Genomic DNA, 11,739 nt, shown 5'->3' on the forward strand with positions numbered 1-11,739 from the left:
CAGCCTTCATTTGATTGAGATTTAACAATATTGGTGTGTCAGAGGATTTCTAAAATGGAAACCAAAGAAAGAAAGCAAAACAAAAATTAACATGGAAAACACATTGATAACTGAGGGTTAAAAAATCAGCCATTATCATCATAATAATAATAAATAATAATAATAAGACTTTCACTTCTTGAATCACTTTCAAGCATTTAATTTGTTACTATAGAACTGCTTCCAAGTTGGGATAAACATGAGTGCAGACATGTCCTTTCCAAAAGAAGGAGCCCTTCTGAGAGATCAACACTATGCAATGCTGCCCCTCCACCCTTGAAATTAATGATATACGCCATCCTATAGTTGTGCTAAGCTGGCAACAATTTCTTAGTCTCAAACTCTTCAGGGCAGTTTTTGGTGTCAATGGTCTTTCTACATCTTTGAGGCAGAGAGGGCAAAATCCTGAAACTTTTAAAGCCTTTTTAGCACAGATCCTACTGTATCTTAAAAACGGAAATTTTTATCAGCAACTAAACTTCAAGCAAATATTGACAATCTATCAAAAGACAGGCTTTTTGAAAAGAGTGAATGTGACCATTAGGAACTTCCCTTGAGGCTAGTTATTGATTTGCATGATAGCGGTTGCCATGTGTTTCGCCCTTAGCTCCGGGTTGGAGCATAGGCCATTAACCACTTCCGTCCTCCATCGGCTTCTGTCCTGGGCAAATCTTCCTAAAGTGGCCCAAGTGTGGCCCCAGTTTCTCATTTGGGACTCTACACCTCTTCTCCAGGAGTTCCTGGGACGACCCCTCTTTCTCTTGCCCTGGGGGTTCCAACATAGTGCCTGCCGGGTGACGTTAGCCGGTTTCCTTAGGATGTGACCTATCCATCTCCACTTTCTCTTTGAGATCTGAGTTATGATTGGTTCCTCGCCTGCTAATTCCCACAGCATCTCGTTCGTTACCCTATCAGTCCAACTGATTCTTAAAATTCGCCTAAGGCACTTATTGACAAAGGTCTGCAATTTCTGGGACGTTTTCTTAGCTGTTCTCCACGTTTCTGAGCCATAGAGGAGGACTGCTTTGACGTTGGTGTTAAAAATTCTAAATTTGGTTCTCCGTGAGATGACATGGGAGGACCACACTTTCCTCAACATATTGAAAGCTACTCTGGCTTTGTTTATCCTGACCTTGATATCTTCATCAGAACCTCCGTCAGTGCTGACTACACTGCCTAGGTAGACAAAAGATGTTACTTCCTCCAAGATGGTATCCCTCACTTTAACTGGTCTGTTGTTGGTGCAGTTGACCTTCATAACCTTGGTCTTACTCACATTCGGATGCAGGCCTAACTTGATGGAATTAGCTGTTAGCCGTGCTGTTTTGTCCTGCATTTGTTGGTTGTTACTTGACACCAGGGCGATATCATCAGCAAACTCTAGATCTTCAAGTTGCTCCAATAAGTTCCACTGGATCCCATTTCGCTGTTCTCTAGTTATTTCCTTCATGATCCAGTCCATAGCAAGTAGAAACAAAAACGGTGCCATCAAACAACCTTGCTTGACCCCAGTGTTGACCGTGAAGCTATCTGACAATCCACTAGCATGAAGGACTCTGCAAGTCATCTTATCATAGGAATTTTTGATGATTCGAATGAATTTCCCTGGTATGCCATAGTGTCTCATAAGGCACCAAAGAACACTTCTATCGAGGCTATCAAAAGCCTTTTCAAAGTCGATGAAATTAACGTAAATAGAAGTGTTCCATTCAATTGACTGCTCAATAATTATCCTAAGTGTGGCTATTTGGTCGATACAGGAGTGGTCCTTCCTGAAGCCAGCCCGCTGATCTCTCAGTGTAGCATCCACAGCCCCCTGAAGACGAAGCAAGATAATTTTGTTCAGCACCTTCCCTGCCGCTGACATCAAGGATATACCTCTGTAATTCTTGCACTCCTGGCGGTCACCTTTCTTTGGCAGTTTTACAATGTAGCTCTCGTTCCAGTCCTGGGGCATCTCCTCCTCTTCCCATATCTTTCCAAGCAAGCCATAGAGGATATCTGCTGATAGGTCGGGGTCAGCTATCAGGGACTCTGGAGGTATGTTATCTGGGCCAGCTGCTTTCCCTGACTTAAGCATCTTGATAGAGCGCACAATCTCTATTTTGGATGGCTTCCCGCAGTTCACATTCAGCTCAGCTGAAGCCTCCGGTATTATTGGAAGTTCTGGCGGGGGAGGACGATTGAGGAGATCATTGAAGTATTGTGCCCATCGCTTAAGCTGCTCATCTTCCCTAGTCAAGATATTACCTTCTTTGTCCTTTACTTGGCTGCTAGTCTGTTGAAATTTACCCGCCAACTTCCTGGTGGTATCATAAAGGTCCTTCATATTGCCATGTGCTGCAGCCTCTTCTGCCTTCGTCGCTACGGTATCATAATATTCCCTTTTATCTTGTTTGATCTTATGCTTTACTTCACTGTTTGCTGCCTCATACCTCTTGTGTGCCTCTGCCTTTTCTCTCCTTGTCCTGCTTCTGTTGTACTCTTCCTTCAGATGTTTTCTTTTGCTGATAGACCCCATGGTTCCTGGTGTAATCCATTCCTTGTGCTCAGCTGTCTTAGTCCCTAATACTTCTACACATGTTCTGTTTATACTCACTTTGATGTCACTCCATTCATCCTCTATATTCAGATCTTGTAGGGGCTGAAATCTGTTAGACAACGACAAACGGAAGCTCTGTACTTTATCACTATCCATGAGGTAGTGCACATTGTACTTTATCCTTGGATTTCGTGGTTGATAGTTACGCTTCAGCTTTAATCTGACTCTGGCAACTAGGAGGTGATGGTCTGATGCAGCATCTGCACCTCTCTTGACGCGTGTATCCAATAAAGATCGCCTGAACTTCTGTGAGATGCATATATGGTCTATTTGATTTTCTGTTACGCGGTCAGGCGATACCCATGTTGCCTTGTGTCTTGTTTTGTGCAGGAACAAGCTTCCTCCGATGACAAGGTTGCAGTCTGCACAGAAGTCTGCGAAACGTTCGCCATTTTCATTTATTGTCCCCAGACCATGTTTACCCATAATCTGCTCGTATCCTCTGTTATTCTCTCCTATCTTTGCGTTAAAGTCACCCATTATCATTACAAGATCTCTTTCCTTCGCTTTGTCAACTATTTCAGTAAGCACACCATAGAAATCATCCTTGTCCTCCTCAGTTGAATCATTTGTGGGAGCATAGCACTGGATAATATGTGCGGTTATCTTCTTATGTTTGGTCCTGAACCTGGCAGTGATAATTCTAGAATTTATAGGTTCCCATGAGATCATGGCTCTACGAGGTTCTGATGTTAACATGAATGCGACACCCTCAGTGTGTGGTGCTCCGTCATCCTGATGGCCTGAATATATGATAGTTGTGCCATCTGCCAATTTCATCTCTCCTGATGAGGTCCAGCGTGTCTCGCTCAGTCCGAGGATTGATAACTTGTACCTCTTCATCTCATGCGCTATGATGGTAGCACGGCCTGGTTGGAACATAGTTGTCACGTTCCACGTGCCTAATAGGGATGCTGACTTAGGAGAAAGAAGAGCAATTGGCTGTGTAGGATCCTGACGGCTTTCCCTACGCTGCGTCATATGCTGTCTGTGTGACGACCCCCTATTCCCCAAGTCGATGGTTAAGGCGGGGGTAAACCTGAAAAAATGCCCATTTTTCATTCATTTTTCACAGCTAGGACTTACTTCAAAACTTAGGCAAACTATATATCCCTGGAAAGCTTATGACTTGAAGATCATGAAAAAAAATATTTCAGACTCAACATGTCAATTGTAATAGGATACCACTCATTTAATTGAGCCACCTGCTGGGTTCTACCTGGGGTTACTTAAGAAAAGATAACCCCTTCTGGAATTAATGAAAAATAACGTTTTTAGTATCAATTCAAAGAAGACATGTTGCTTATTGTTATAAGCAGAGGGATTTCTAATATGTTGAAAACATTTTAAATGATGATCAATTAAATTTGACATGGAAAATCAGAGGGGTGTTTCACTTCATAACTTTAAGTACATACATCATATGGAAAATTGCTCTGCTTATAACACAAAACTTATCAAAAGGAACAAATGCTGAAAATTTCAGATCAATTGGATAAATTGTTGTCAAGTTATCCTTTCTGGAAGACAAAATTATTGCGTAATGAGAAAATGGCCTTTAAACTTACAGATAGCAATCAAACTTAATTTTTTACAATATGTAACCACTATAGTGGCCCAAGTGTCCATATTTTGTTTACAGGAGTATCTAAAAGTAATTTAAAAACATCCTGGTTCATAAGTAACTCCTTCAGCTTCTCGAAGGGCTTCCTCTCGACGAGTCCTCAGAAGTCGCTCCCCTTGACGCCGTCTCTTTTCCTTCTGCATAACCTGCAAATCGGACTTAGCCAATCTTTTACTGTCTTTTGCATGTGTTGCCACTCTTGTACAAACACCATCAGGGATACAAAGCCTCTCCATGATTTTTAGCCTACTAGAAGCTCCATTATGGTAGTGGCAGACTGCTGATGCTGCAGCACACCGAATTACTTTTACACCATGGTGTTTATGTTTAGGACACCGTACCCACACCATTGAGTTAACACACTCATTGGGATTTTGTGTTGTTCCCAACACACACCTCTCTAGCAATTTCGAGTCACTTAGAGTCATAAAAGTGGGTTTCAAGACATCAAGATAGACCTCTGGCAAACAGTTACCACTACTGTATGTAGATGTTCCTGTTACTTTGTCTTGCTTCCATTTACACCAGGAGGATTCCCCTGGTGGACAAAATCGATGCTGTTTGGCTGGGTCATTTGACTCAACATTGTGATGGAGTATTGCAATAATGTTTTTTTTCATTCCATAAACTGCAACCTCCACCTCCCTTCTTCCTGGATTGGATTTCCTGATGGTATTTTGCCGAATTGCAAGTCCATACTCTTTCTGGAACTTCTTTATTCTTGTGTCAGACAGTCTCCCTATACCACCAATAGGTTTGCCATCAGTTAGTTTCCCTTTAGTTCTAGCCTTCAGGTTCAACAGATGTTTGCCCATCCTTTTTTGGACATGTCCCACACAGTCTAATTTCTCAACTTTGATTTCACCATAAACATTTTCCACAGAATTAAAGGCTTTGCTATCACCATCGCTCACCATCCATCTGTACCTCAGGTTGTGACGTTCCACTGACCTTTCCCACAAGACTACAGCTCCTTCACACTCCATTGCTGGTGAGCTACCAGCAAAGTTTATGTCACACTCATGTTCCAACAACCACTCCTCAAATTCTTCCTCATTTACACCTTTTGCTTTCTTTAAAGCACATTTCTGACATGCCTTTGAAAGGACATGGTAGTCCAAAACTTCACCAGTGTCCACTGAAATGACAAAAACCACTCCAGTTAATGAGGTAAACCCTCGTTTGGCCCAAGTGCCATCAAAACTTACAACAGCATCCAGAGTATCATCCAGATCTTTTTCTGGGTTTTCTTCCAAAATCTGCTGCCGAAGTCTCTCTCCAGCTTTTCTCATGTCCTCCTTTGCTTCATCCTCAAGAGCTTCCAGGATGTTGTCCACTTGTTTGTAGTAGGCAGGCTTAGAAAGGCAAGGCATGTTCATTATACCACAGAATGTGGCAAGGCCTTCGTAACCACTGCCACTCTCTATAGCATGGTAGACGACTCGGTGGTTAATGTCATACGATTTCCCTCGCTGGGTCACATCACTGGATGTTGGAAGTGGACTGGATTCCTCACAGGAACTGCACTGAAGGGAAAACTGTGACATCAGCCCTGCTCTTGCACTTTTATCTTCCTCAAGAGTTAAGGTGCCTAAAGACAAATCAAGTGAAAATTGTAAGATAAATCGGGCAATTTTATTATAAGCAAAGTAAAGACCTCAAGTCAGAAATACACATACTGTGATTTTTCCCCATAATTTTTTGTTTACAGTGTAAATGCACAATACACGCTTGGAAATTTTGACCTCAAATTGGGCCAAACTCTTTCGGCCGCGCAGGGTCTGGGCCCATGTACACAAACAAATCAAAATGGCGTCCCAAAGTGAGCCTGACCAAGAAGAACTTTTTAATGGGATCAAAGGAGCATTAAAGCGGCAGAAATCGAAATTCGAACGCCAGATTTCAAATGTTCACAAGTTGAAATATCTAGATGAGACATTTAACGCACTAGAGAAACTGGCCGAAGCTGTTGTGAAAGGAAAATATGGTCCCCTTCGCTATCGACACGAGCATGAAATCAGTCATGTATATCCAATGTTGGAACGAACAATGATAAGAGCTAAGAATGGAATTAATACACGCCTTACTCCACGGATGAGTAAAATCCATCCTTGGGTGATCTGTTTCGATGTTCCGATGCCGCAGGAAGTGTTCAGTCTATTAAACAAAGGGATTGTAAATCGCACAAGTTATGGTGTAGATGTTTCGGAGAAACCCGGTTCAGTGACAATAACATTCACAAATATGAGAAGACTGTGTGCTTTGTTCAATAAATTTGAGGACTGCGAAGCATTTACAAAGGAGCTAGGAGCTGGAAAAGGGGTGGTAAAACTTATTGTTGACGACAGGAAGAATGGAATTATGAGATACAAGTTTTAAGAGGAAATTTTACAATTTAATTTCCATTACGGGTACTGGAATGCATTTGGCATCATTCAGCATTGAAACAGGAGCAGTTTGTTTTTCCAGTATTGATTGGATGCAGTGGTACATTCTTAAATTGTAATCGAGTCGAGACAACAACATATATGTAATAGATGTTATATTTATGATTTTATACACTTCTAACACAATTGTGGGTACATTAATTGTCTTATATGTTATTGTTGCAATGCCCTCAGTGGAATTAAAATATAGAAAAGGGGAACAGTCTCTGGCAGACCCCTAACAATAAAAATTATTCTCTTAAGGAAACTATTAAGCAGATTTACTAACAACACTGTACATTTAGAATATTCGTTACATTTAGAATATTTTTGACATTTATTATAGTTATAATTACATTTATATTCTTAATTAATTTAAATTTAAATCTGTATTTGTAATTGTATTGTGTTTAGCTGAAAAACCCTTTCTAGGGAGCATCAATAAAAGTATGTATGTATGTATGTGTGTGTGTGTGTGTGTGTGTGTGTGTGTGTGTGTGTGTGTGTGTGTGTGTGTGTGTGTGTGTGTGTGTGTGTGTGTGTGTGTGTGTGTATGTATGTATGTATTAAAATAAAATTTCTTTCCCGGTTATTAGAATAGGTTCACGCTCTCAGAATTTGTTATTATTATGAAAATAATTGAGGTAGCCGGAGAGTGTCTGACACATGATCCCAATTCTGTTATTTCTTTGGTACAATGTTTTGACTCCGATTTATAGTTAGTCGGAGACACGGTGGCCTAGTGGTTAGCGCGCTGGACTCCGGATCCAGAGGTCCGGGTTCGAGCCCTGGCCAGGTCATTGTGTTGTGTTCTTGGGCAAGACACTTTACTCCATAGTGCTTCTCTCCACCCAGGAGTATAAATGGGTACCAGCAAACTGTCAGGGAAACCTGACAATAGTTGCTTCATGCTACGGAAACTGGGATAAGCTCTGGCAGTCATGGGCCACTAGGCTTGTAAGACTAAGCCACGACCAAGTTAAGACAAGTACTTCAAACACTCTCTAGTAGGCTTTCCCTCCGCAACAGACTTCTTGATCTCATCCATGAATTTATGACCACAAAAGAAACATTTGTCGTCGTGTTCACCTTTGGAAAACCCACAGGAGCAAAAGTGTTGTGCATCTGTGGTAATGCGATTGGGGATGAGGCTGTCTCTTGATTGATGATATGTCAAGAGAGATGGCTGGCGGAGAGGGAGCCAAAGTTTACTGATGTAATCATGCCTGAATACCTGATTCCAGCGGTCTTTATAAAGGCTGTTTCTTGCATAGCTGGCAATTTGAACATGCTTGGCTTCCCTCCCTTGCATGGTGTTCACTCCTAATCCAGTTTCATATTTCTCAAATACCCACTGGGTGTGAACTGGGACCAAATGTCCAATGCTCCAAACTGTCCCTGATACAGTGCCTGTGAAGAGTGTGACTGCTGTGAAGTAATCCCGAGCTAAGACCTTGAGTTCATCAATGGCTGGCTGAGTAATGTGGTACATTGAAAAAATGGAGGCACAATCTCTGAGCTTCATTGCAATGAAAACAATGAACAAAAGTTTCATAAGCAATTTGGGATCATCTGAATCCCCCCTGATGGCATTCACAAGGTACATAAACCCATGCAAAATAAGTCTTGAGTCCTTTCCAGTCAGTCTGTAAGAAAAGTCTTTGTCCTTAGACCTATCTTCCAGCATCCACTTTCCTAGCTGCTTTTTCAAACGTCCAGCTTTTACATCACACTCTAGTGCCTTCATGTACCTTGACATTGCACATGCTGGGGATAGGTCTGATAGGCTGGAGATCTTCTGTGGGAGGTTACTTGAAGAAATTGCTAGGTTTAATAGCATTGTGTGTAAATGCTGTACCCCATTGTTTTTAAGGTGAAGGGGCTCTACAACCTCTTTATCACACAACTTTCCAATCAGTGGCTGAAATTCCTGCCTTGATTTATTACTGGCAATAAATTTGGTGATTTTTGTTCTTTTTGTTGAGGCTGCAAGGCTGGAGGGAAGCTTTGCCTTAAAACTTTCTACCTGTTTGGCAATGTTTAATCTATCTTTGTATGGCCATGGTTTCCACTTGCAATCATTCATTAGCCCAAATTTTCCATTCAGTGTAACACAGTCCTCTTTTGATACATTTGCAAAGCTGGAAAAATAAGTGGCAGCATTGTTAAGTTCCCCATTAAGGAAAGCCAGAAATTTCATGTCTGAGGGAACCAGTTCAAAAGTGAAGGTTACTTGCTTCTCTGACACTGTATATGTTTTCTTCTCAATTGCTTCAATCTTGGAGGTTAATTGCAGAGTAAATTGCTCTACACATGGGTGGTCTTCTTTGCAGTTGGCACCAAATAAAAGAAAATTGTCATTTGGGCTAGCCACTCTTGGCCCAACATTTAAGAAACTCACCAACCAGGACATTGACTCATCCCACTTCCCAAAGGGTGCTCCATCCCCCCCCAATTGCCACTTTAAAGGATCCTTCTTTGTGACCAAACCAATTAAGTTTGTCATTGTCCTTTCTAAATTCATTTGTTTCAAAGTAAAATTGACTAAGCATAATTAGCATTGTCTCTAAGTCTCTGTAGACCCCATCAACTCGTTGATCCCTGGGTAAGGTAGTGCACAGTGTTTCTCTCACTGACAAGGTCTCTCCAACATTGATTTCTTCAATTTTGTGCATGAGAGCACTGTAAGCAAGTGGCCTTGGAATGGGAACTCCAAAGCCAAATTTGATTCTCTCCCTTGAAAGATAACCTTTCATGGTTCTTTTCCCAGTATGTCTCATAGCCATTGCTGATCTCCCCTGCTGGTATTTTACTTTTCCAATGATCCCCCCTGCATACAGTAGAGATAAGGAACGGATGAAATTTTCATTGCTTTCCTCGTACTCCTTCGCTTGAGCATTTATTTTCATCGCAGCTGCCCTTTTAAGCTTTTTAGAAGAATCGAAATATTTAGAAATATCAGCCATTTTGCCATATTTGAGAACAGTGGAAAACATTCCATCAAGAGCACGAGTTCTATCTTCCACGGAACCTCCGTTCACCTCTGAAGCAGCAATCAGGGTCTCTAATTGCCTTCTGTGGGCACTTCGTCTCGGTAAATTTAATTTACCCTCTCCAGTGAGTTCAGTTGGGCTTTTTTTCCTACTTGTAGAAGTGTTTTGCAAGATTTCAAATGCTGTCGCACGGCTTTGAGTTGGCGGGGTCACCTCAAGCTCAAGCTGATCCACACATTCTCGTATTTTCTCGCCATTTTTTTGTAGGCGCTCTAACTTTTTTCTCAGAGCAGAGAGCTCTTTACTCTTTGACAGATACTCTTTTCGAAGGGTAGCCCTTTCTCTAGCTAGTTCAGCTACAGGGAATCGTTTCTTCTGCGAAAATGCAAGCGATCTCCGAGGGGTTCTTCTCTTCTTACTTCCCATTGCCCGATCGCCACGGTCATGGGCCACAGGCTATTTCCTTTCAATTAAAATTGAGTATTTTTGTTACAAATTTTTACACATATAAAAGCAAAATTATGACCGCTCAACTCGAAATTATAAACGATCAATATCTCTTCTGTGGTTCTACCGTTTCCTTTTTGAGCAAAACGAGTGCTTTAACATTATTTACCTCCGTTTTTGAAGTCGACTGAAGACTTATATTTGTAACTGCGATCGTTCTTTGGAGCCCTGTGTTCACTACGAATGCAAAAATCAAGAAATATGGACAAAGTCGATGAATCAGATATCAAACTAAAGCTTGAAAGGAATAGATTTTATTTTTTAGCGCCAAACGTTTGTTTTCATTACAAGTCTCCCGCAAACAGGCAAAATAGATGACTCCCCGGGTCCCTCTGAGTCGCCATGAAAATGGCCGAGCGAAATTTGGCCTTAAAAGGACTGGAATCTAGTGGACATTTCCTTGGCCCAATTTGAGGTCAAAATTTCCAAGCGTGTACCTCAAAATCTTTCTCTTAACCAATCCAAGATTTAATAGATAAATCAGCGTATTTAGGGAAAAACTGGAACTAAGGGTCGATATGATATGGGAAATAAGTCATAATCGAGAACAGAGAAAGACATAGATTTCCAAAAATTTCTCACCTTTCTCACACATGTGTGCCTTTGAGACGGCCGTGGATAAATTTTTCACATTTATTAATCTATATCCCTCGCTTTCCTCGGTATTGAAGGCATACTCTTCATCAGAGCTGTCTAAAAGAAGCTCCTCGTCGGCATATTTCATTTTCTTTCTTGAGGAACCAACGGTTTCTTTAGAGTCCGAGTCGGAGAGCTGATTTTCATCCCGCGAAGTGCTCGGAGTTGAGGCGGCGATTTCGTCAACATCAGGAGCTGTTTCTTCAGACTCTTCTTTCTGTTTTCGCCTTCCAGAAAAAATTCTCTTTCTTTTCTTCCTGTAGACAGATCTACTTTTCTCTCCGACCATTTTCGATATAACTTTTCCTTTGATTATAACTTTTCCTTTGATTGCTCCGAGTACACCGAGTGTCACATTCAACCAAAACTGCCTCTAAATCTATCCCATAATGGTTTTGACCTTAGAAAACCCTTCAGATAAGACTAAATAAAGTATCTCTCGTTAAATCCTGCCCATTTGGAGCTTGGTTGCCAGAATAACACTTCATAAACAACTGAAAAATTAAAAAATGCTCTTCTCGTTGCCATGGTAACCACGCTATTAGTCAGAGCGGGAATTTTAAAATCGCTCAAAAAGGTTAAAATAGTGAAAATAAATGGAAAATTATTTTTCCATAGCAAAGTTTAATACCCAAAGCTGCAAATTCCGAGGAAAACAAAAAACTCAGTTTTTGAGCAAATTTCAGGTTTACCCCCGCCTTAAGTTGAAATTGATCAATGATTCTGTAATCCGTTACATCCACCGCACAGGGGATTGGCCTATGCAGCTTCACCAGAGCCCTGTTAGCCAGCATTACCTGTTTCCACCTCTCACGACGAGGACGTAGGGTTGGACTTTGAGAGGCAAACATGAAGCGGTTGCCATGAAGTAGGCAAAACATCCAGCCTTGTAGCATTGATTACTAAGAATAA

At 41.3% G+C, this 11,739-nt stretch overlaps 2 protein-coding genes and 1 pseudogene across 3 annotated transcripts; all 3 read right to left on the minus strand.

Moving 5' to 3' along the window:
* Positions 1-598: 598 nt before the first annotated feature.
* On the minus strand, positions 599-3,622 carry LOC113686937 (LINE-1 reverse transcriptase homolog). Its single transcript, XM_027204621.2, has one exon. The coding sequence runs from the start codon at positions 3,620-3,622 to the stop codon at positions 599-601; it is 3,024 nt and encodes a 1,007-aa protein (XP_027060422.2).
* Positions 3,623-3,808: 186 nt separating this feature from the next.
* Positions 3,809-11,530, minus strand: LOC149042777 (uncharacterized). The gene is made up of 2 exons (XM_089213494.1): positions 10,774-11,530; positions 3,809-5,856 (listed from the first exon to the last, which is right to left on the minus strand). The coding sequence occupies exons 1-2, from the start codon at positions 11,114-11,116 to the stop codon at positions 4,301-4,303; spliced, it is 1,899 nt and encodes a 632-aa protein (XP_089069620.1). The 5' UTR covers positions 11,117-11,530; the 3' UTR covers positions 3,809-4,300.
* On the minus strand, positions 7,537-10,435 carry LOC149042778 (uncharacterized; annotated as a pseudogene). Its single transcript, XR_016188767.1, has 2 exons — positions 10,301-10,435; positions 7,537-10,147 (listed from the first exon to the last, which is right to left on the minus strand). The product of XR_016188767.1 is annotated as an uncharacterized LOC149042778 (transcript).
* Positions 11,531-11,739: the final 209 nt, after the last annotated feature.

Source organism: Pocillopora damicornis, chromosome 7, assembly GCF_964200805.1.
Source record: "Pocillopora damicornis chromosome 7, jaPocDami1.2, whole genome shotgun sequence".
NCBI lineage: Eukaryota > Metazoa > Cnidaria > Anthozoa > Scleractinia > Pocilloporidae > Pocillopora > Pocillopora damicornis.